Source organism: Myiozetetes cayanensis, unplaced genomic scaffold, assembly GCF_022539395.1.
Source record: "Myiozetetes cayanensis isolate MyiCay16 unplaced genomic scaffold, myiCay2020 scf2-11, whole genome shotgun sequence".
NCBI classification, from domain to species: domain Eukaryota; kingdom Metazoa; phylum Chordata; class Aves; order Passeriformes; family Tyrannidae; genus Myiozetetes; species Myiozetetes cayanensis.
This window is the reverse complement of record NW_026087411.1, coordinates 41,829,932-41,852,599: the sequence shown is the minus strand read 5'-3', so window position 1 is coordinate 41,852,599 and position 22,668 is coordinate 41,829,932. Positions and strand designations below refer to the sequence as shown.

The 22,668-nt window shown below is 41.1% G+C and overlaps 1 protein-coding gene across 2 annotated transcripts; it reads left to right on the top strand.

The window, feature by feature from the left end:
• The first annotated feature begins 499 nt into the window (after positions 1 to 499).
• CUNH1orf198 (chromosome unknown C1orf198 homolog) lies at positions 500 to 22,435 on the top strand. 2 transcript variants are annotated; one of them, XM_050314319.1, is made up of 4 exons: positions 500 to 864; positions 8,067 to 8,117; positions 17,479 to 18,030; positions 19,982 to 22,435. In XM_050314319.1, the coding sequence occupies exons 1-4, from the start codon at positions 538 to 540 to the stop codon at positions 20,036 to 20,038; spliced, it is 987 nt and encodes a 328-aa protein (XP_050170276.1). In that variant the 5' UTR covers positions 500 to 537; the 3' UTR covers positions 20,039 to 22,435. The 2 variants fall into 2 exon arrangements, with proteins under 2 accessions (XP_050170276.1, XP_050170275.1); XM_050314318.1 differs by having other exon boundaries at positions 500 to 885.
• The last annotated feature ends 233 nt before the right edge of the window (positions 22,436 to 22,668 follow it).

Sequence of the window (22,668 nt, the reverse complement as noted above, 5' to 3'; positions counted from 1 at the left end):
GAAACATGTAAGACTTATTTCGGAGTTAGGAAAGGCAGATTCTTGGTTCTGGCCCACTCTGCCAGCTGAGGCAATTCGTTTCCTGGTGCTCCTGGCCCCGACAGCGTGGGAATACTACAACTTGTCTCCTCTGGAAAGAAGGGGAAAGGCTGTGGGAGACGAGCGCTAGGGGTAGGAGCAGTTGAGGGCCGCGGGGCCCCGTCAGCCCCAGGCTCCCGACGGTAACGAGACCGAAGCAAGCCCCAGAGGCGGCTTCACCGCTTCCCTCCGTCCCCGGCCGGCTGCGAGGCAGAGGGAGGGAGGTCGGCTCCCCCCGGCCGGGAGCGGCGTGCGGCGCCGCCGGGGAGGCGGGCAGGGAATGCCACGGGCGCTGGGCGTGCGGGGGGCGGGGAGCGCGGGGCGGCGGCCGGACCGGCTTTTATAGGGAGCGAGGGGAGGCGGCGTCTGCAGGAGGGGAGCGGAGGAGGCGGTTCTTTTCCCGTTCCCATTCCCATTCCCGCCGTGCGAGTGCGGGTCTGGCGGCGGCGGCGGGTGGCCATGGCGTCCATGGCGGCGGCGATCGCCGCGTCCCGCACGGCGGTGATGAACGGGAACCGGCCGCTGGACGAGCGGGAGCGCAAGCGGTTCAGCTACTTCTCCTCGCTGAGCCCCATGGCGCGCAAGATCATGGCGGAGAAGGAGCGGATCCGCGAGCGCTACGGGCCCGAGTGGGAGCGGCTGCCGCCCCGGCAGCAGGACGAGATCATCGACAAGTGCCTGGTGGAGCCGCACGTCCAGGCCCGCTACGCCGCGCACCGCGGCGCCGCCCGCCCGCCCGCGCCGCCCGCCTCCTACCCCAGCCTGCGCCTCAACACCGGGCAGAAGGTGGTGCGCTTCGGGGACGAGGTACCGCGACGAGGGGGCACCCAGGGGAGGGGGCGCCGGCGGGTCTGGGGCGAGCGGCGCTCCACGCCCCCGGCACCGCCGCCCGGGCGGGGCGGCCGCAGCCTTGCCCCGGCTGCCGCTGATCCTGCTCGCCGGTGCCGCCGGCTCGCTGGGCTGCGGAGGGTCGCGGGCGTTCCTCGCCGTCGGCATCCCCCCCCTCCCCTCACCGCGGGGAGTTGCCCCGGTGATGAGGTTTATTCCTTTCCCTGGCTGTGCGGGAGGGCGGGATGTTACACCGCGCGCGGGGGGACTCGGTCACACCGTAAAAGCAGGAAAGGCGCCAGCGGCGGTAACGCTGGAGTGGGTTTTGTAGAACGGAGACTTGGAGAAGAGGCCAGTCCCAGCTCCCCCGACAGCGGGGCATGGCCGCGGCTGGCGCTGAGCATAGTCCCTTGCTGAAAATAGGCTGTAGGGAATGTTTACACTGAATTAAATCTCTTCCTTTTTGTTTCTAGTTTTAGAAACAGTTAAAAATACAACACTGAAAACATTCCAGCTCTTGGCATGCTTGACACCTTAAAAAAATGCAGCCTGCTCCGTGTCACATGCCAGGAAAAACAAGGGTGTGGAAAGATAGATGGCACAAAGTATGGATTTTGAACCATCTATCTAATGGCAAAGCGTGGCAGCCCTTCTGGAAATCCATAGGTATAAGGGTACCCGGTCTGGAGCAGTGGATCATGTTACCGAGTGTGATCCCTTAAAGAGGAAGGTCTAACAATGCTTGAAGAGACCTGACAGTGCTCTTCAGATAATGTGTCTCTTATTCTGTGTATTGTTTCCCTTTGTTCTCTTTTATTTTACATTCCTGTATGATTACAGAGCCAATCTCTTTCCCTGTGTTCGGATAATAACTTAAACTGACCTATTGTTAATTAACTTAAGTGGCTTCTACCAGAAAAAAAAAACAACATAATCTGCTTCTGCATTTGTAACCATCAATCCAATTTAAAGAGAACAGTGCTACTTTTAGCCTCCTCTCCAACATCCCTTGCAATAGGATCTCTAGGAAGCGTGTGAGGCACATTGATTCTGGGCATCATGGCTCCCAAAGAGCTTTGTGCTAGAAGACTGCTGCCTGTGTATCACCTGTTGGGAAGGTGTGATGTTGTGCTGCATGCACACTATATCTAAAGTTAGAGAACACAGGGTCAAGCTCAGTTTTGTTTAGTCTGTGATACCCAGAATTTTAGGCAAATATTTAATAATAATGGTTAAAGAGAGGTGTAGAAGAACACAAGACAACAAATTTGATTGTGCGAACAAACTTTGAAAGGAAACTTAAATCTGAAGTTAGTTGTGAAAGAATTTAGGTTAATGACTGTGGAAAGTAAATATGTTCAGCTTTCCCAGTCTCAGAGAGCTCTGGTGTGCTTTCTGCTTTGAATTATGTGGATCTGGAAGGAAAGCAAGCGTGTTGTAGGCTGTTGTGCTCTACTGTATGGAAATAATAATTTCCCGCTTGACAAAACAGCTAGAGAGTCCATCTGAAATTCAGCGAGTTGTTTTCTTTCCCCTCTTTTCCCCAAATGCAGTCACAAAATGCATAGTGTTAGCATTTCTGTAGCCATTTACCAAAGAAGGCATGGTTCATCAAAATACTTGATACAAAGTGTTTAATTTTGGAAGCATCCGCCTCAACTGACTTCCTCTTTGACTTCTAAGCAGAAGTTAATATAAATCGTTTCTCTGAAGAACAGAGATTCCACTCGTTTTGGCATCCTCGATTTCCATTTTAGTTCTTCCAATTGCACTATTGAGCCCTGGAATCTTTCCTGGCTCTTCATCTGATAGCTTCCTCTCCCCTGGCTCCCTTGCTGGCATTCGACCTGATTGTTGGATGTTTGCCCTGGCTCACTAATTGTTCCTCCTTGTCCTGCTGTTGCAGAGCTACTGTGGCCGTTTCAGTTGCCATTTCAGTTCAGCTTTCCAGGCTTGCAAGTGCTTGGTCTACAGAGCTTTATTATCTTATTGTCTTCTGGTCTAACAGCTTACTGAGTTGTGCTCCTGCTGTCTTTGTAAGACGTAACTGCTACATGTACTGTGGTCACCCAGCCCTTGCTCAGGGCAATTAGATTGGTCCTGGTTGCCGTCCCTGTCTATTGATGTATGGCATCCCAAGGCAAGGAAAATGGAGAGTAGTCTACATACCTCAGAATCACTTGTTGATGTTGCAGCGCTTTCAGTCAGAGTGTTTTGATCTGATGATGCTCTTGCTGACTCCTGCTCCAAAGGTTTCAAGTTTCCAGCCGCAGCTCATCTTCCCTGTTAACTGATGTTGAAATCTGTAGTGATCTACCTGTGCTTGCTTAAGCATGGAAATTTTATCTCTTTCACCTCATGTTCTTTGGAGGTCTAGGGAGAAAGCAAACCAAGGATGGATGCTGAAGATACTGATTTACCTGTCCAGACCTCTCACCGTTTCAGTCCCACTTTCATGCATTTGACTACTTTCATACGGTGGTCCAGAGGATATATGTAGTGGTCTTGTATCTCTGGACAGTTGGTTCCCTCTTTCTTGCCCCCACCATTTCATATATATCGTTTCTATCACCAAATTTATCACCTGAACTCATAGGCCAGGACTGTAAGTTCTCAAACTATAAGCACCTCTTATATTTTCAGAACACCTTTCAGTATGTTGGCTGTGTGGGAAGGGTGTTACAGAAAATACGTGTGCGGTAACAGGACCATGGCAGCCTCTAGCCGTGATCCAGTCATTTCATAATGTTAGAGCGCTGCAGCACCATGTGTGACTCTTAGCAAATGCCTAGAGTCAGCTGAATGTCACTGCTTCTTCTCTTCCACTGTCTTATTGCAGCATCACCAGTCATGGAGTTAATAACTGAAGCTGTGCAGGCACTGTGAACACAGGTCCCAAAGACTATTTGTACCAGGACACCAGTGCTGCTCTTTTAATCTCCCATCTTGCTGTCAAAGACCTGAAGGTATTTTTAAAAGTCTCAAAAAGCTTGATGAAAGAAGCTGAAGTACAGGAGTACAGTGTTGGATTGGGTGGCACCCAGTGCTGCTTGGCAGTTGTAGCTGTGGGCACTGCGCTATGGTGGTGAGGGTGTATTTTCTAACACCTCCTACTAGAAAAACCCAACATCTCTTACCTCTCTGTCTTGTTCTGTTTTCTGGAGTCGGCTGGTCTAGGTCATATATTTCATCTCTTCTAGGCTGGCAGGGTTATTTAATGCCCCCATGAAATAAGTTTTGTCCCGTTTACTGAAGGTTAACTCGCTACCATCACACATGAGCCCAGTGCAAGGATACTGTTTGTTGCTTCACCATAATTTCTGTATCTAGACAGTCTAGACCTCCTTCCTGTCTGAGGGCTTTTGGAGGCTGCGACCTTCAAACAGAGCTTCCTCTTTCCTAACAAGCCTCCAGTTACTGGCATTTCTCCATTCATGTCTAATGCCTGCAGCGGTAGAAAAGAAGGCTAACTGAACAGAGGAAAATCTGGAAATAGAAGCCAGGATTGAATATGAATGTAATATAAATTGATTAGTTTTGAAATGTGTCATAAGTTATGAGAGGAATAGGTGGAAAACCAGAGTGTATAAGAGGCTTTGCCTGCTGTAGCAGTCAGCCTTTGTTAAGCGGCTGATTTGATGTTAGTTGGTGCCACTGGATCCTCTGTTTGATTCTGTGAAAGTTTAGATAGCCAGTTTACAACAGGTTCTCACTGTTCTCTTAATACTGTTCCTGTTTATCCATAAGTGTGTGACATACACATGGATTCAAGGTCTGATTTTTCTTTTTTTTTTTTTTAGTTTTTTTTCTCTTTAAATGGATATTCAATATTTGAGCAGTATTCAGTAGCTCAAAGAGTTGGACTTGAAATAACTAAATTTTCGTTGAAGAAAATGCGATGTGCTTTAAGAAGTAGTAAGCATTTTATGTGGAGCAAAGACAGGTAGGAGAGTTTGGTTAGCTTCATTCATCGTCTTTTAATAGGGAATCTTTACTTACCTACCTGAAGGCAGATATGGTATTTTGTTTTGTTTAGCCTTAAGAACTTTGGCACCAAGCAAAGGATCAACCCCTTTACCTCCCTACTTAAAAATGCCTTAAAGCAACAAATAGTCAATATAGCAAAGACTTTTATGTTGGGCCTGTTAGGGACTTGTGCTTTTTAAAAAATGAAAAATGCAGGGCAGCTTTTGAGTGCAGTTAAACCCCGAAAACCAGCAAGTCCTGTTCTGATAATACTTCCAGTATGCATTTGTTGGTGGGTTTGTGACTTTCCCAGTTACTGACAGCTGTGCTGAGCAATGCTCATGTCAGATACGCAGGAACATTTCTACCAGTGTCTTCCATTTTGAAATTCAGATGCTGTTTTGCAACAAGCTGCCTACATACAGCAAGTGTAGTTTGTGATTCTTTATGTATTTTGCAGCTGGTTGTTGAAGTCAAGTGTATGACCAGATTTTTGCCTCTCTCTTTCTTTTTCGCTTGTCTTTTTCAGCTCTGAAATATGTTGCATGAGGCCCCATTTCTTACAAATAGTTTCTTTAACACTGGTGAACAAAAGTTTATTTATTTGCCTTCTTTCTGGAAGAAGGCTTTGTTGTGTGCTTGAAACAAAAGCTGATCAGATATGGATCTTTCCTAACCTATGTTGATGATAGATAGCCTTGAGGCCTTTTTATCTAGAATTCTCACTCATAATTCTCTTTTGTTAATATTGAAATAGTTGATTAATTTGCTCCCAGTTTCTTCAAATGTGTAAGAACTTGTTTATTTTACAGCAAACAAAGTTATTTCTCATATTTTGTTGATGACAAACATGAATCAGGCACTTCAGGTAGGCAACTATTGAAGTGTAATCTCTGGCTTCTCACTTGGTCCTCTTCATGTCCTCTGTGTGAGGGCACAAGAGGTGGAGGCCACAAACTTCCTTCCCTTCCCTGGCAATGGACAGAATTTGTCAACTGTCTCATTCATCCTACCCTCAAGTACACTTCAAATAACTACAGACATCATCTCCTTGAAGGTTTGTATCCTCAAACCAACCTGTTTTATTCTTTGCTATATCCTATGGAAGATCGCTTGAAAAAGACCGAGCTCCTTGGATGTATTGACTCTGAGGTGTGCTGTGCAGTCCAAGATACAATGAGCCATCCTTTTAAGAAAAAAAAAATAAATCTATGGTCCTTTTCTTTCAGGGAACTGCTCATGCCTAACAAGTGTCTACTAATTCTGTCTTTTGAAATAGTCTATGACAGTCTTAGATTTTATCTCTAACCCAAACCTTTTAACAACTGGTACCAAAATCCTGTTAATTCATGTCAAGAGCTTTTTGCTTGTCTGTGCTGGGACAGCATGTAGGAGTGTTACAGTGTTCTCTGAACTTCATTTGTGTCCTTTACTGCTGTGGTTGAAATCAAGTACTGATTTATCCAGAGCCCACATAGGCAGAATGGTTACAGTCCTGCCTTGTGTGTGCGACTCAATGCAATGGTTGGGTTCTCCCACCTTTCTTACCTTCTGGACTGTGATTCTTGTCATATGTACTTCAGAGGCAAATGATACAGTCCTAAAATGAGTGTGAAATAATAACCCTCTGTAAAGCATCACACATTGAGTGTGCCGATGCAGTCATCAGCACAGTGCAAATGCTGATACTAAAAAGCAGACTTTTACTGCCTTTTTTCCTTTAAATGTTACTACATCTGAGTATCTGTGTCCTGGAATGAGAGAAACTGGTACTACATTTGTGTTCTTGGCAAAAATTTCCTCTACCAGATTTCCTTTTTGGCCAGAATGTGTGATCCAGCAGAGTTTTCCTCTTAGATGATCTCTATTAGCCCAGTTCTTTCTAAGAGCTTGGGATCATCCTTATATATACCACAAATGCTTTGCTGCTAGAAACCCTGTGCTTCACAGATGAGTAATAGTTGGAGAATGACATGTTTTTTTGTTTAGGAGATGGTTTCAGACATTTTTGTTGTGATCTCATAGCTCTTGGCCAGCAAAATCTGCCTAGGGTGAAATAAGAAATGGCAAATCAAGAGAATGCTGTCAGATGTCTGAGAAATACATTTATATAAAGGCAGAGATCACAAAGAAGAAGAAAAGAGCAGTCATCGTGAGACGAGGGTTCCTGTGTTGTCTTAAAACATCATCAAGTTCTGTTATGCCCTGACAGTAGGAGTGTAAAAGTCCTGCATGGTTACTTCTGGCCTTTCTCTTTCCATGTGGTATTCCAACTCCCACTCCTTTCTTATATTCTGAGGTGGCCAAGCAGAGGTATACTCAGTATGGAGAGTGCAACTCACCACCTCTACCAGCATGACCATCCAGCATACCAATGAGACCCAGCCACGACTAGGAATAGAAATACAATAGTTTTGTTGTAAGTCTTCAACAAATATGAAATACAGTAATTTTTTTATTTTTTCACTCCTTTTTCGATGTGGATCGCATGTATTTCTGGAGGGCATGCTGTGTATGAACAGGTTATTTAAATTTCTCACATTGGGATTATTTTCAGAAATATAGCTTCTTGAAAGAATTGATTTCAGATTGGGATTTTACTCTGTGGATGTCGAGTGGCTCTTTCAACATCACTGAATTCTTACTTCAGACCAGCCATCATTGAAGTGGCTTGATGATGTGTCTTGTCAGGGCTGGATCCAGCTGTGGCTTGTCCTGATGGCTGCACAGCTGTTTCACTGCCACATGACTGCCTGGCTGTGCACGTGCTCTTTGGCTTGCCAAAGGGAGGAAATGGGACTTTATTTCCCTAAAGCCCTTTCTCCTTTTGTTTTTTCTGTCCCTGTGTGTTGCTAGTGGCCACCAAAGAAAACTGAGTAGAAAACTGGAAATATAATACATCCTAAAGCTATTTATAGAGAAGCCATTTCAAGTAGTTCAGACCAGGTTAAACCTTCTTATATTTTTTAGATTAAATTGGTATAGTATTGATAACCCTCCCCTCAGAGAACTTGCTTTCAGTCGGTCTTAAAATGTAATCAGTGCCATCTACAAGCAGGGCTTTCACTTTTTAGCAAGTTGTGTGGTAGTGGTGGTTACAGTTCCAGCAGCGTAATGTAATGTCATCTGTATGATGCTTCTCAGCAGGTAAAGTTGTTCTTTTGATTTTTAGTCATTCTTGAATTTTATTTCAGGACATAACTTGGCAAGATGAACACTCAGCTCCATTCTCCTGGGAAACGAAGGTAAATATGCAGCAATTTTGCTTTTAATGTTGGTCTGTCATTTTATACTTTTCCTTGTGCATTTATTGTCTTCATTTTGATACTCGATAGACTAATGTGACCTTTATTTTATGAGAGCTGCCTAAAGTGGCTATCATGCAAATGATACAGGGCTGGTATACTTTGATTTATATCAACAGAAACACAAAATGGACTTCATGAACTAAGCTTCTGGCTTTGAGTGCAGGTGTAAAACTGATTAATTACAAACTATTTGATTTTTCATTGCAAACTTTTTAATCAACTTTCCGTGTTTATCAGATATTGTATAAACGTAACCATATTTCACTTTGGCAGTCAGGAGTAAACTAGCTAGGAAATGGGGTGAGAAAGGTGCAGGTATCTAATAACTTGATTGGAATTTTTCTTAAGGCCTGTCTTATGCTTCATCTTTTTATTATGAATTAGAATGTTGTCCTACAACAAATGTAATGAAACTTGTTAACTTGGGGCTATGATACATGCATTATATTATTACATCCCCAAAAGGCATCTCCTTCAAAAAAGAATGTGGTGGGAGTTTTTTTCCTTTTTTTCTGGGGTGGGTTGGTTTGGGAGTTGCTGTGTTGCTGTTTTCCCCACACACACACTTTACAGCTGGTATTTTGTTAAAGTATTATTTATGATGGGATTCTCATGCCTAACACGGAGCCAGAGTGCTCCATCTTTCTGAACATGCAGTTTGAGGAAATATGGTTTCACCATATTTGTGGTGGGAAATCAAGCTCCATTCTTCTTATTGAAGAAATTCTGGGAGCAAATACACAGCTCATTGCCTTCCTCAGCTGTGGAGGGGGGACATACATTTCAGACTTCGTGTTTTCTGGTTTTATCTGTCAGAGAAAGCTGCTTCTGCCCTATTCTCTGTTTTTATTTTGTTTTGACTTGGGGTTTTTTTTGCCCTTGAACTATGTAGATAATCATGTATGAGCTTATGAATATAATCTTAGCCTAATGCAGAGTAATTATTTGGAAATGCCAGTGAACACTAAATTAATTTGGTTGACTCTCGCCCTCCCTGCTCAAGGTCACTGCCTGTAGCTAGCGCCCCATCTGTGCTTTGCAAAAGCTGATTAACCTCTAAGTTGATGTGACTCCTGGGTCCCGGCAGCCTACAGTGCCATAGTTTAAGAGAAACCAATTCCAGTCTTCACTTGTCTTAAAATTCCCTTACAAGCTGTGATGGTTCAGGAACCAGTGGAAGATTTCCTGCAGTGGAAGCCTAGTAGCTCAGGCAAGCCCTCCTGTCTTTCAGAACCTTCAGAAGAAGCAGCCACTGGCTTTTAGTGTAATATCAAAGAGGTGTTTTAAATGGGTGTATTTGGGTGAAGCTGCCAAGAAAGGAAAAGTTGTGAGAGAATGTGGACCTCATTGACAATATTGTGAAATAAATCATATGTTGGAGACAGCACCGTTGGATCTCCTCTATTTTTTGGTACAAATCCAAAAACTTGGGTTTGGGAACATCGCAGCTGTAATCATAGTTTTATGCTGTATCTTGATAATACTTTGTAAGTTCTGAACACTTGAACTTTCTGGAGGATAATGCTTTGTGTGATGCACTGACTGGTGATCCAAATCGAGATGCATCCGCACTTGAATGGTTTTTCTCTTTAATTGATACTCCTCTTTTCCTTTTTAATGAGTGTATGTCTAGTGAAGCATTTTTGAACCCAGCCTGTGGTTTATCACTTTCTGATTAAGGCTATTTCTACTGTCCTCCTGCTGTCTCAAAATGAGGGACCAAAGTGGATAGATGTGCTAGTTTCATCCTTTACTGTAATGAATGGAGGATCATGGAATGATATGGCAACACCCGTGTGGCTGCTGAAGAGGAGTGAGGTGGGGAGGAGGTTGCTTTAGAAGTAATTAGCTGATGAAGCTGTGCTTCCTTCTCCCCCTGCTTCGTGACCAGGGATAAAAGCTGTGCCTCAGCTGTAGGTTGAAAAGTTGCCTGACCTTTTTCTCTAGCAAAACTCTAGGGAATCCATTTTGTCTGGCTTTACAGAGTGTGGGTTGGTTGGTTTCTGTGGGTTCTTCCTTTTGGTTTTGATTCAGTGCCTCATAATGTATCAGTCTTTCAACCAAATCCTTCAGCTGCTGAGTCTTCTTTTTCTAAAGGTGGAGATCTTGCTTCATGCTTACTCTTAGATCTCTTCCCTAATCAGTACTTTAAATAAGGTGATACTGGGAGGCAACTTTTCCATGAGGTACCAGCTGAGGGAAAAGTATGCTTACTAAACTGGTCCCATGTGAGGAAACCTGAATGAGCTGTTCAGTTAGGTTGATGTGTTGTAATGCACGTGCAATGTCTTGTGAGCCAAATCTGTTCCTCCTGTTATTTAAGGCCATCAGGCTCTTTCCATTCCATGAATTCTATCCTATGAAGGGTTATTCTTTCCACAATATTCTTTCCCCTGATCTCACTTTAATGCCTGAATGTGCGTGAATGTGCTCTGGTTTACCCAAGGAAGGGAATGCGACTTTTGCAGAGCAAAAAAAGGTGTAAATCAGTAAAACCACTAGGCTTTTTTTTTTTTAACATTGAGACTCAGAAAAATAAAGCAGCAAAATCAAAATCAGTATTTGTCTGTAGCTAACATGAGGGAAACTGAGAGGGTAGTGAGAAGAGCAGAGAGCATGTATTCTCCCAAGATGAAGCCTCTCAGGTGTCACAGTGATGCCAGTGGGGATTCTAGCTGATTAGGTATGGATAAATTTTTCTTATGGGAGCTAGTGCAATGGATTCCCTAATTCCATGGCTGTCGAACTTACCCAGAGAACAGTGTACTAAATTGTGGTCATTTTAGGCAAAACATTGTTGAAGGGCTTGATAACTTCACTTGTGTAAAAAATAAGCTTGCTGTGTTCTCATTTTAAACACAAATGTGAGATATGGCTTAAGTCATCATATCACAGCAAACACTTGCATGAATGTCTCCACTATTTTTAGCTGTTTGATTTGTATTTCTTTTCTTACTTCTTTATTTTTAAATCCTCAAACAAAGCAAAGTAGAAATATCGTGTAAATTGCTGAGCTAGCTGTTTAACACCATTAAAATAATATTTTTAGTAGATAATAATATCACTTCTCAGAAGGAAAACTACTCAGAAAGCAAGGAGTTCTCTTGGCACTGCAAATAGGCTGACATTTTAAAACCAGAGCTTGAATTGGAGGGAGTGATTTGGTTCATGGGTGGAGCCCTCATGGACATAACATCTTGAAATGTGGGTTACATTTTTAAATGGTGCTCTAGCCAGGTTTATGAATTCAGGGCATTCTATTTATGGCTTCAGGTTTACGTGAGATGAAAGATGACATTTTGGCTGAGTTTAGCCTTTGAGGTTTTTTGGTTTGTTTGAAGTAAAAATTCAGTGAAACTCAGCATGGACCTCAAGATATAAATAGAAAACAAGAATCATGCCTGCGTTTGGAAAGAAAATTTCTCTGCAACTCTTCCTAAACTGAGAATTTTATGGGTTTTGTGCTTTGTATTTTCTTTTTTTTTTAAATTAATTTAACAGTGAGCAGAAAATATAATTCCAGTTTGCCACCTCACTTAACACATGGATTGCACTAAGCAGCATGGGAATAAGTTGGAATCTATTTCTAATTCATGGTCTTAATGAAAAGAGGTTTTATTCCAAATTCTTGAAATTGACACATGTATATCTAAAGATTTGTTTTTCTTGATACAGGTAGAATAGTTGCCAGCTCTCTTCTGTTTTCAGCAAACCATCAGCTATTTGTTGAAAAGAAAAGCCTTCAAGATTTAAAACAAACAAACCAAAAAAAGCAAACCAAGGAAGTGTCAAGCTTCAATCCCTTCAATAGTCTGCTGCCTCCCTGTCTGAATTCCCTGATTATATTGCTACAGAAGTGTTCTAATCCCAGCAATGATTTAGGAAGAAAAAAATTATGTTGCACTTATAAAGAAACACATTTTGCAAACTGTTTCCTTTATCTAAAACCAAAAGACAGTCTTCAGTGTCGTTCTTCATACAAGTCCTAGTTGTTGAGGATTTTGTTTTGTTTTAAATAGGAAAAAAGTTTAAGAAAAAAGTTTTTTCTTCCTTCCTTAGCAGCCTGAGATTATAATTGTTTGTTGCAAACTATAATTTGGTGTAATTATTTTTACCAAGCTGGCATAAATGGCAATGCTTCCTTGGAAGGAAAAAAGCATGATCCCTGAGGTTTTGGGATTAGCCTTCCCTTTAAAACATGTTTAAAACACAGTGCTATAAAACCACTGTTGACTATTAGTTCTTGAGCAAAAAAACCCAACCCAACTTGTGGTAATAGAAGCTGTGTTTGATGTTTATTTTATTCTGCATGGCTAAGTGTTCTCGGCTAAGGATTCAGTTACCTGCATCAATCTTTAGACAGTTGATTTTGGGCATAAAGCAAGGCATGTACCAGATACTGTCAGTATCAGCTTGCTCAAGCTAGCTGGTAGCAGTGGCAGACTAGAAAACAGTTCATATCACTGAAGAGCATATAATGTCATTTCCTCCAAAGATCCATGCAATTTATCTTCGGCATTGTCTTTCTGTATGGACTAAAATTACTTAGATTGGTTTTGAGTACTTTGCTCTATTTTTTTTTCCCTTGCAATTTGCCTCTGCTGACCTAACGATTTCTTTCTGACTCTGAAAAGATCCTGAAAACACCCACGATGTGCACAGGAAATAAAGCAAAAACTGCAACTACTTTGAGTCCCATATTTATTTTGGTTTTGTCCATTCAGCAAAGCAAAGTCATCTTCTAAATCTTTTTGAAGTTGGCTTTCTTACCTCTGCATTTATCAGGCTGTGCTTGAAACAAGTTGCTTTTGACAGTGTTTCTGCAGTTTTTTCTCAACAATTTGGATTTTTCGACCTGCCAAGGAAAACAATTTGTTTTGGCTGTATTTGCGTGACTGCTTAGCAAAATACTACACATTCCTGATGAGTGAATAAGACACTTTAAAAGTTCCTGGGTTCTTTGTGGTCATCTTGTTTTTAATGTAGACTTATGACCTGAGACCTGATTTTATACAGTATTATTAAATCATGACATTCTCAGTGTGTGGTGTCTCTCTTTCAGAATACATTGTTTCCCATGAGTGTATACAGCCACTATTATGATTTGCTGGATTATTGCTGCCTTGAGACTGAAGCTTGGTTTAAATTTTTTAATCCAATAAACAAAATTCCTAAATGCCTTAATATCGTCTTTTTAAGGAAAGATCAACATACAGCTTCCTAAGAACTGCAATTTGTAATATTATTCATATTTATTATTCAGAAAAATCATTAGGACAGGGCATCCTTTATCTGAACCCTTGCAGTGGTTTGGGACCAGAGGGATAAGACTGAAAAGAACACAGACTTCCAGGTTCACTCTGCCTCAAAATACTTCTTAGTGCATGCTCTCGCATGCTCTCTCTCCCCCTTCTCTCTTAATGTGTTGAGAAAGATTTGCTCTTGCAACATCTTGAAAATACTACTGCTGTTAATAGCTTTTATTTGAATTCCAATAACTTCTAGAAATTGCAGTTGGAACCTCACGAGCCTGTCTGTAAACTCTTGAGATTTTCTGGGCTGAATAGTTCCCAGAAATACAACTTGGACAAAGGGTAGGAAAAAGAAAACATTTTTATTTTATTCCTTAGATAGGGAGTTATAGGTACAGAAACTGCAGCTCATTTAAAGTCATACAAAATCTATGAAAGCAGCGGGGACTGAAACCCCATCTCTAAAATCCCAAACTGTGCCTAAATGACAATTCACTTTTGACCATGAAATCATACCCCAGTGTTGAGTGTTTGCTTCCCCAAGGTGGCAGCTGGTAGAGTGCCACAGGCACCCTTCTGCTGCTGAGTGCTACGTGTGCCAGTGCAGCTCACAGCAGCTCTGCCTCAGCCTGAGGAAAGCGAGCGCAAAGTGTGGCCCCTGACAGGCGAGCTGCTACCCTAATATTGAATGGGGCCAGGAGGGATGCTGTTCTTGTGGCTGGCAAACCTTAAGGAAAAGGAAACGTTTTTCTCAGGGGGTAACTGTCTTTTAAATATCGTTTCCTTTTTACTCCTGCTGATGCAACCAATTGCCAATTTGCAATTTGATGTAAGAAATTGACAGCAAGAGCACTAATTAAAATCAGATTTGTAGTATCTAGTGACTCATTAGAGTGTACAGCACTATTCATTACTTAGATGTCAGTATAGGGTGTTTCACACGTGGGTCTTCTCCATCTCTATGTGAAATTATCTTCCTACTTATGATGCTGTTCTGTTGTTTGGTTTGTTTTATCTTGCGGGGGAGAGTGTTTTATTGCCAATTTTTTTACTTGAAAGATACTGCCTATTAATTATTTTCTTTCATCAGCTACATTTCTTAGCAGCTTAGTTGCATTAAGTAACCTCAAAAGTCAAATAGAAGCATTATATATTTCAAGGAACACAGAATATCTTGTGGCTGTTCCACAGAAGTTCTTGGCTTCTTGAGCTAAATGCTAGAAGCAGAGTTAGACATCTGATCTCGCGGAGCTGTATTTACATCATGCTGAGGCGCAGTGCTTTCAGAACCTGTCAGGGTAGTCTTGTCTTCTTTCCCTTCCTTGTCGGAGAACGCAAACTCCAAAAGAAGTATTTTCATTTGGATTATTCCATGTCAGGTTATGAACTGTTTGATCTCCAAAGCATACCATGATACAAATATGCAGTCTTAAATGTCAGGTGGCCCTGTCTTCTGAAATGGAAAGGTACACCCATCATCTCCATACTAAGAGGACAAAAAGGATATCTTCTTCAGAACATGCGTTTACGAGCAGGTTGGAAAGGCACAACTGCCTGAAGTTGTGCTGCAGTGCCACACTCTTCTCTACTCTAGAAGCGATGTGCCACTTCCAAACCAAGACCTCTGTGTTGATATTTGGACCCAAAAAAAAGGAGATAAAATATGACCACAGTTAATGTCTTTAGCTCTGCACCCTAAGAACTTCTCAGGAGGCCTGGCTTTGCTTGTCTGTCTTGCTGACATTGAAATGCAGAGCCATCTCGTTGGTTTACTTTTTCTAATTTTTGTTCTAACACGCCCCTGATTCCCTTCCATCAGTGTTTTTTCTGGGTTTTATTTCCAACACTGTCCTGGTGGATCTGGGGTTGTGATAGCCCCTCTGCCCTCTGGGCACTGACCTTCCCTCTCTCTTGGGCTGGGGGGTGAAGGAATCATTCTATTGAAAGTGACTTGTGCCGTGGTGGCCTTTAGCTACTGTCACCCCTTATATGAGCCCTGGGACAGTCTACTCAGAAGGCGGCTGACTGTTGAAGGATAAAAAGTAGCCTTGTTTTAATTCCTTCCCGACAAGTCTTACAAAATTTAAGCCTTCCAAGATGGATTTTTTTTTTTAAATCTGTCTTTTATTCTTTCTTTTGGATAGTAGGGAAGTGCAGGTCTATTTTATATTGTGTTATGGGGTTTTTAAGCTGGGATTTTATCAGTTCTAAAGTCATAAAGCGTCTTAACTTCAGGGTGATAAATCGCTATTCAGTAGTGCTGCCAAATGAGCTTAGGGAAATAAATCCCTACATTTTAATGTAGGGAATGGCAGTCACTGTAAATAATCCTCAACACCAGCACATCTATAGTTTGCTTATGCACAATTTATCTAAGGATAAATCTTCTGCGCTTAGGTTTACATCATGACTTTTGTTTAAAAAAAAAAATTGGAGCACCAAGGCTTTTCTCTTAGTTTTTTGCAGGTACCGTGGTGTGTTGAGCTGTTTGGTAAGAGTTGTGTGTATCCTTGCACTCACCTTACTCTATCTGAGTTATAATTTTACTTTCAGCTTGTTTATGTTCTGCATCTTTTGATAACAGTATATTCTTAATGAAGAATATGGAGTTTGGTGCTTCCTTGCCTATAACCTTGGAAAAATAATATATCTAATTCTTTAGAAAGGTCAGATGTAAGTCCATGAGTCAAATTATGTGTAGGCAGCTGCTGACTGTTTAAAAAAAATTGTTTTATAAATAATCAGTTGCTGGGTTAACAGTTGCTCTTTGATGAGAAGTTTCAGAATATTAACTACTAGTCGTATGAGACCTGCTAGAACTAGAGTCCCTTTGAACTTGACACGCACAATAATGTAGGACTTGAGATCAAACACTTCTAGTGAAAATTATATGCAACTAGGACTTGTTTTAGAATCAGGCCCATAGATACTATTGCAGTTTTATTCAGAAAGGCTGGGTAATGAAGTAGAATGGGAAAAAACATCACAAATCTGTAATGAACTTCTAAAGTATCTATTAACCATTTGTAGGCAAAGCTACAACTCATCTTGAGTTTTTTCAAACCCAGTCAGGCCCATGATGACAACAGCATAGCTCTAACAGTAAATGCAATTTTATATTTTTTTTGCATTATTTGTTCCATTTTACAAACAAAAGTCTAGATATTAGGCTGTTCTTTCCTGGGACTTGCTATGGTGCTGTCTGTGCTCCTAAAGATGCTTACATGTTTCCCAGAGTGAAATAAAACTTAACTTTTATTAGCCTAAAGAGTGTGCAACTAGTTGACAATCATGTTACTGAAGTGGTGGTAAGTAAAAGGAACGTTCTGAAGTACTGTTAGCTTTTGGGTGACTTTTGCAAGATCTGTATCATGCATTAACTGTGGCTACTTGCTTCCTTGACCCAGCGTTACCTATCAGAAATGACTACAGCTATTTGCACTGCAACTAAAAACAAAACAAGGTTCTGAAACAGGTGAAGAATTGGTCCTGCTGGAGTTGTTTTTTTTTTCTTTCAGAGGGGCATTAGAATTGTAAAATTACTTACCTGTGCATACCCACTACATCTAATCCTTTATCTTGGAAGTAGGTGGAATTGTAGCCAACTATTTCAAAGGCTGTAGTGGAAGATTGTCTTTTAAACTACACTGTAAAGCTTTTTTTGCTTAATATTTTCATGTAAAACATCTATGACTTTCAAAATACATCTGCAGCTGTTCTGATGTTTTAGTGTTGCTCTTCTAATGTTTTAGTGCTTTGCACGCACTGAGTAACTCAAATACAATTGCTTGATTGCTTTCTCTGACTAATCAGCAGGTCTAGGACTCTTTGCATTTGCTTGCAGTTCAGACTTTTAAAAATTGATATTTTTATGAAACTACAAAAATAGACATTTATTGAGAAAATAAGTTAGCTTTGCTGTGTATCTGTTGTCTGGGAGTTGCCACGCTGTGGGCAAAGGTGTTACCTGTATGCATCAAGGCTGGACGGTCAAAACTATCTTTGTGAGGGGCTTTGAAATACTGTTTTTCTTTAACCCTGAACAGAGTCAGATGGAGTTCAGCGTTGCATCTCTATCCATACAAGAACAAGGTGGTGCCCAGTTGCAAAATGAACAGAGGCAGCCTGTTAAAGCAGCACCTGGAGTCCAAGTCCCTAAATCTTCTCAGGCCATTAAGACCCCTGGCTCTGATGGGTTGATAGCACCAAGAAAGGAAGAGGAGTCCTCTTTCTGGAAGATAAATGCAGAGCGCTCAAAGTTTGAAGGAGACAAGTCTGAGTTCCAGTCCCTGACCCCCAGCCAGATCAAGTCCATGGAGAAAGGAGAGAAACCCCTTCCCTCTTTTTACAGACAAGAGTCTACTCCAAAGGAGATGACAAAAGCTGAGAAGCCCAGCATAACTAAACCAGAGAAGTCTGTCGCCCCCAGCCTACCTTCTGCATCTCTCGAATGGGAGAAACCTCGACCTACTCAACTCCCTACTAGTTCTCTAGATGACTTCTTTCTTCCTGACCCACCACAGGACCTGGCATCATCTAGGACAAACAAGGAAGATACTGATGGCACTATACTTACAGATCCACAAATGCCTGGACAGGTAAGCACTGCTCTACCCACTGTCCTTAGACTTAAAAACTGTATAGTACATTAAAATCTGAGAGGGCCACTCTCAAGCCCTCCGGATCAGGGACTCCGTAAAGCTTGCTGGCTTTTTATCTTTCAAATGTGAAGGAGTTTATTAAACCTTTTATTTAAAAGTCTGTTTACCACATTAATTTCAATTAAATATTTTTTAACACATAGGATAAAGGCGTAATTTAAATATAACACCAGAAACGCTGACAAGGCACCCAGTGGCTAATTGACAGCAAGCTACCTAGTAACTTGCTATATAAAGTAAAAGAGGTTGTGCAGTTTTTTTCTAGTTGAAAGTGGTTTTTTTGTTTGTTTGGTTGGTTTGTTTGGTTTGGTTTTGGGGTTTTTTTGAAACAGCAAAACACTTAATGGAAAGAATAAATTTTTTAACTTGAAAAGTAGATAAACTGGAGTCTAGGCTAGGATACTTTATTGGTACACACAGAATAGTGGTGGATGGTGAACTAGTTTCTCAGCTGTTTCAGGCAGTAGCCTGACAGCCACTTCCCAGTGCTTTGTCCCAGGCAGCTGGGCTGCTTTCAAATGTGTTTTCTCTTAAAGTCCAAAATAGAAATAGAATGAGCTTCCAGAATTAGCTTCCTGAATGTTTTTTTTAATAAAAAAACCCAAACAACCCAACAACAAAAAAATAACCTTAAGCGGCTCAATAGCCAGTTGAAGCTATTTTAAAAGCAGATGCTGAGATGCTGATCTGTGAGAAAAGAAAGGGAACAGCAGTTCCCTTGACATAGTGAAGGAAAGGAAAGAAAGAGATCTGGATCCTGAAAAGTGTGAAGTAGAGAAGAGGAGTGGGTCTTCAAACAGAGCTGTGCAGTTCTGTTTGTAATCTATGGCATCACTCTGGCAATAGCCTGACACGTTAATGTACATCTTCAGCACATGGCATAGCTTTTTCTCCACTGTATTTTCCCAACTGTGATTGTTTAAATTCTGAACAAGATGGTGTAACGTCAGAAAGATACAGAATGAGGTAGCTCATTGCAAGGGAAGTGGCAGCACCTAGGAGAAAATAATACTTAAGACACTTCAGTTATTTTTTCTGAAGCTAAGAGATAATGCTTATTGAGCTGTTCTGCTGCAAATTGTGACCATGGTAGTCCTCTAATTTAATTAAAGGCTTTATCATGTTTTCCTACAAATTAATGATTTGCTAGTTTCAATTCCTTTGGGAATTTTTTCAAGCTAACTGAAATAGTTTGAAAAGCCTGATTTTTCTCTCTGTGGAAAAACAACCCCCCCCCATGTCAAAATGTGAACAGAGTAGCAGAGAATTCTACGTATTATAGAATTTTCTTCTTTTCCTCTTTTCTGGATTATCTTCCCTGTTTTGGGAAGCCATGCTCTAGGAAGATAATCCAGAGACTCATCTGTGCTTCTTGAATACTTTTCCTGAACACTAAAATCACTTTAAATGTCATGGCTAAAAGTTCAACACTGCAGGAGTAAGCATGTTCTTGATAGCCTGGTAAATAACTTGTCATCAAAGTTTAAACTGTGTAGTTTCCTGGAAACAACTGACTATAATTGCAACAGACAATCTGCTGAATTAGTGATGCTTGTCTTCTGTGTTTGTTTCATTCTCTGCAATTCCCACTCTAGTCTAAAAGATTGATCTTTATGAATTTTTCCATGAGGAGAGAAATATAAAGTTTTGCCTGCAGCCCATGAAAAGAATTTTATTTTTATCTGCAAATGCCTTTTTGGCCATTGTGAGTATTTTTCCAGGTCTAGCATTTTATGTTGTAGGTATTTAGGTCTCCTAGAGCAAGGTGAAGATCTTGAAATATTGGCAGACAACATTTTAAATTTTATTTTGTAGATAGGCAGTCAAATACTGAGTTTGTAATACCACAGTTAACAACTACATATTATTTCTTTTTTTTCCCTTGCAGACTAGTACAAGCAATGTTATCTTGAAGACTGGCTTTGATTTTCTGGACAACTGGTAAAAGATACTTCAAAACAGAGCAAACCAATTTTGAGGGAGGAGTGGAATACCTTTCTCCTTGTATGTTAATTTACTAGAATTTGTGTCTTTTTCTAGAAGTAACTTTCAAACTCTTAAATGTTGCCTTTGTATAAACTTTTGTAACACCGTATGCATTTTTGTTTTTTAAACAGTGATAGAAGTGTTGTTTCATTTGAATATTTTTTTAATATCTCTTAAAATTTTTGGTAGCTACTGCATTGAGAGGCTGGGAGAAGTTACTGTACTCATGTTAAAGAAACACAAATGAGAGTCTCTGTATCCTAGAAATGGAACCTACAGGACCGGATTGCTGTTTTCAATTGAAACATGGCTTGTAAGAAATAGCGTTGCACATGCAGTGGTTCCAAGTAAGAAAATCATTCCATACTTCAGATAGCTAGCAAAAGTAGTATGAAAACCAGACATACAGAACTGCATTGATTTATGGATTTCGTTTTGTTTGAAAGTTACTTTTGTACCACTTGTTGAAAACACTTTTCTTCTGAAGAGGGCAATGGCATTGCCAAAATGATGGATCCAAAGAAGCACTGTGTTTGTACCCTACAAATCTGCTACAATAACATAAGAGTGTTAGAAAAATGACATGTGGAAATGAGAGGTGTTTCTGCTCTCTGGATTAAAGAATTGGGGGTGGGTAGAGGTGAATGGAACAACACCTAATGAATCGGCGAAATTCTTCAGGGAACACAAGCCTAACAATTTCACTGCCTCCTTGCTAGAGCATAACTCTTCATAATACTAGTGCTGGAACTACAGCACTGAGAATTTCTGGAGTGTAGATTACCTTTATGGCAGGAAACCACTATGTTTATGGGAGGTCATAGCAGCGTAAGGCTTTTTTGTTTTTAAGCAGCTTATCGTCTCAAGGACTCATCAACTTTGGTGCTTTTTCCTCCTTGTGGGTACATTCTCTTTAGTGTTCAGCATCTGGGTTGCATTTGTTCCTGAGGTGCAGAGAGGCATCTCAAGGTGGCCCTCGGCAGTCTTGCCTCCAGTTCTGCTTTTGAATGATCTTTGGTGTTTAAAATGTAGAGAACAAGAGTAGCTGTCGTTTGAATCTGTCGTCTCTGAAATGCAGCATGATTTACACACTGATTCTCACTGTGTTTACCTCACCTTGAAGCCTTAATTCCCCTACGCACAGCCAGTGACTGGTCTGCTCCAATGCCAAAGGTTTGACTTTTCCCTTTACCTCAGCAATAGTCCCATAGCATTTGTTTGGGGTAGAAGGCAAAACGCAGGGCTCTAATGGGTCCCAGCCAAGGCTGTAAGAAGGTCACCATCTCCTAGACCATAATTGTGCTAGGCTTCTCATGGATTAGCACTTGACATCTGGTTTGGTGCCAGGGGCAGTTAAATGTGCAGAATTGGATGCAGCAGGACTTTTTTCTACCTGTTACAGGAAGAGTTTGAAATGTCCTGGAAGAATCCTTACCTCTAATTGGTGTGCTGCTTTCTCTGAACAAGCAGAGTGTGCTGATAGAGCATTAAAACTTACTTGTTGATCGAGGAAAATGCTCTAAGTATGTCCCTCCTTCCACTCCTCCCCACCCCCCCTGCTCCCCCCAAAAATTGAACCACCAAGCCCAAACCCTCCAATTTTTCTAGTGTTTTCTTCAGAGGTTTCTTAGCTAAAGGGCAAGATTGCCAGAGTGGAAGTGATTGCACAGTCTTATTTACAGACTTCTGAAAGCACATTTACATTCTTCCTGAGGTGTACAAACTCCTGTAATTCCTGGATATTATCTCTGCATTCAGCAGTTCAGAAAGTACTTGCTACCATCCTGGACTTTTCTGCTGGTTTTTAATTAGCTGCACTTTTTTAGCATTTGCTACAAGCATCCAGCACTAATATAGCTTACAACAACTTTAGCACAAATTCTTTAGGTGTATAATTAGCACTGACTTGCACCTTTTTTCAAAGCTGACAAATGTTAATCTTGGGGTTTACAGTTACTAGTGAATCTAGTTTTCTGTGCACTGAGCTGCTGAACAGTTCTAAATCCAAAATGAAGATGCACATTCTAATCTTGTGATTTGGGGAGATCTGAAAACAAAGTCTTCTACTGTTGAGGAGTGTTACATTAAATCTGTGCTAAATACCTTAAAGCTTCTTAGGGAAGAACCTGGGCTGCCTGTCTCTTCCATTGGCTAACTCGACCCTAATACACAATGGGACCAGCTGGTAGAACATGCTGCAGAACTTTTTACTTATCCTGGTAGGTTTTTCCTGTGCTTAACAAGAGTTGATGCTCCTCCTTTCTTGAATATGTTTTTATTAAACATTCTTACAAAAAAATTGTACTTGGTCACATTTTATATTAACAATGTTTTAATAAAGTCACTTTAAATAAAACGTTCAAGGCTGTTGTGGTGCTTTGTGTGTTGTCCTTTATACTCTGGTTTCCTCAGTACCACTGGAGTTCTTTGGGGCATCTTGAATCTTCCTGAGAGGCAGCCAAGAATCATTTGATCTAGAACTTATAAACTGAATTTTTTAGATCAGGATAAAAGAAATCAACGCACTTCAGCTATTTTTTCAAGGTGTTAAGTGAATCTTTTGGGAAAGTATCCTTGCTTTATTATTTC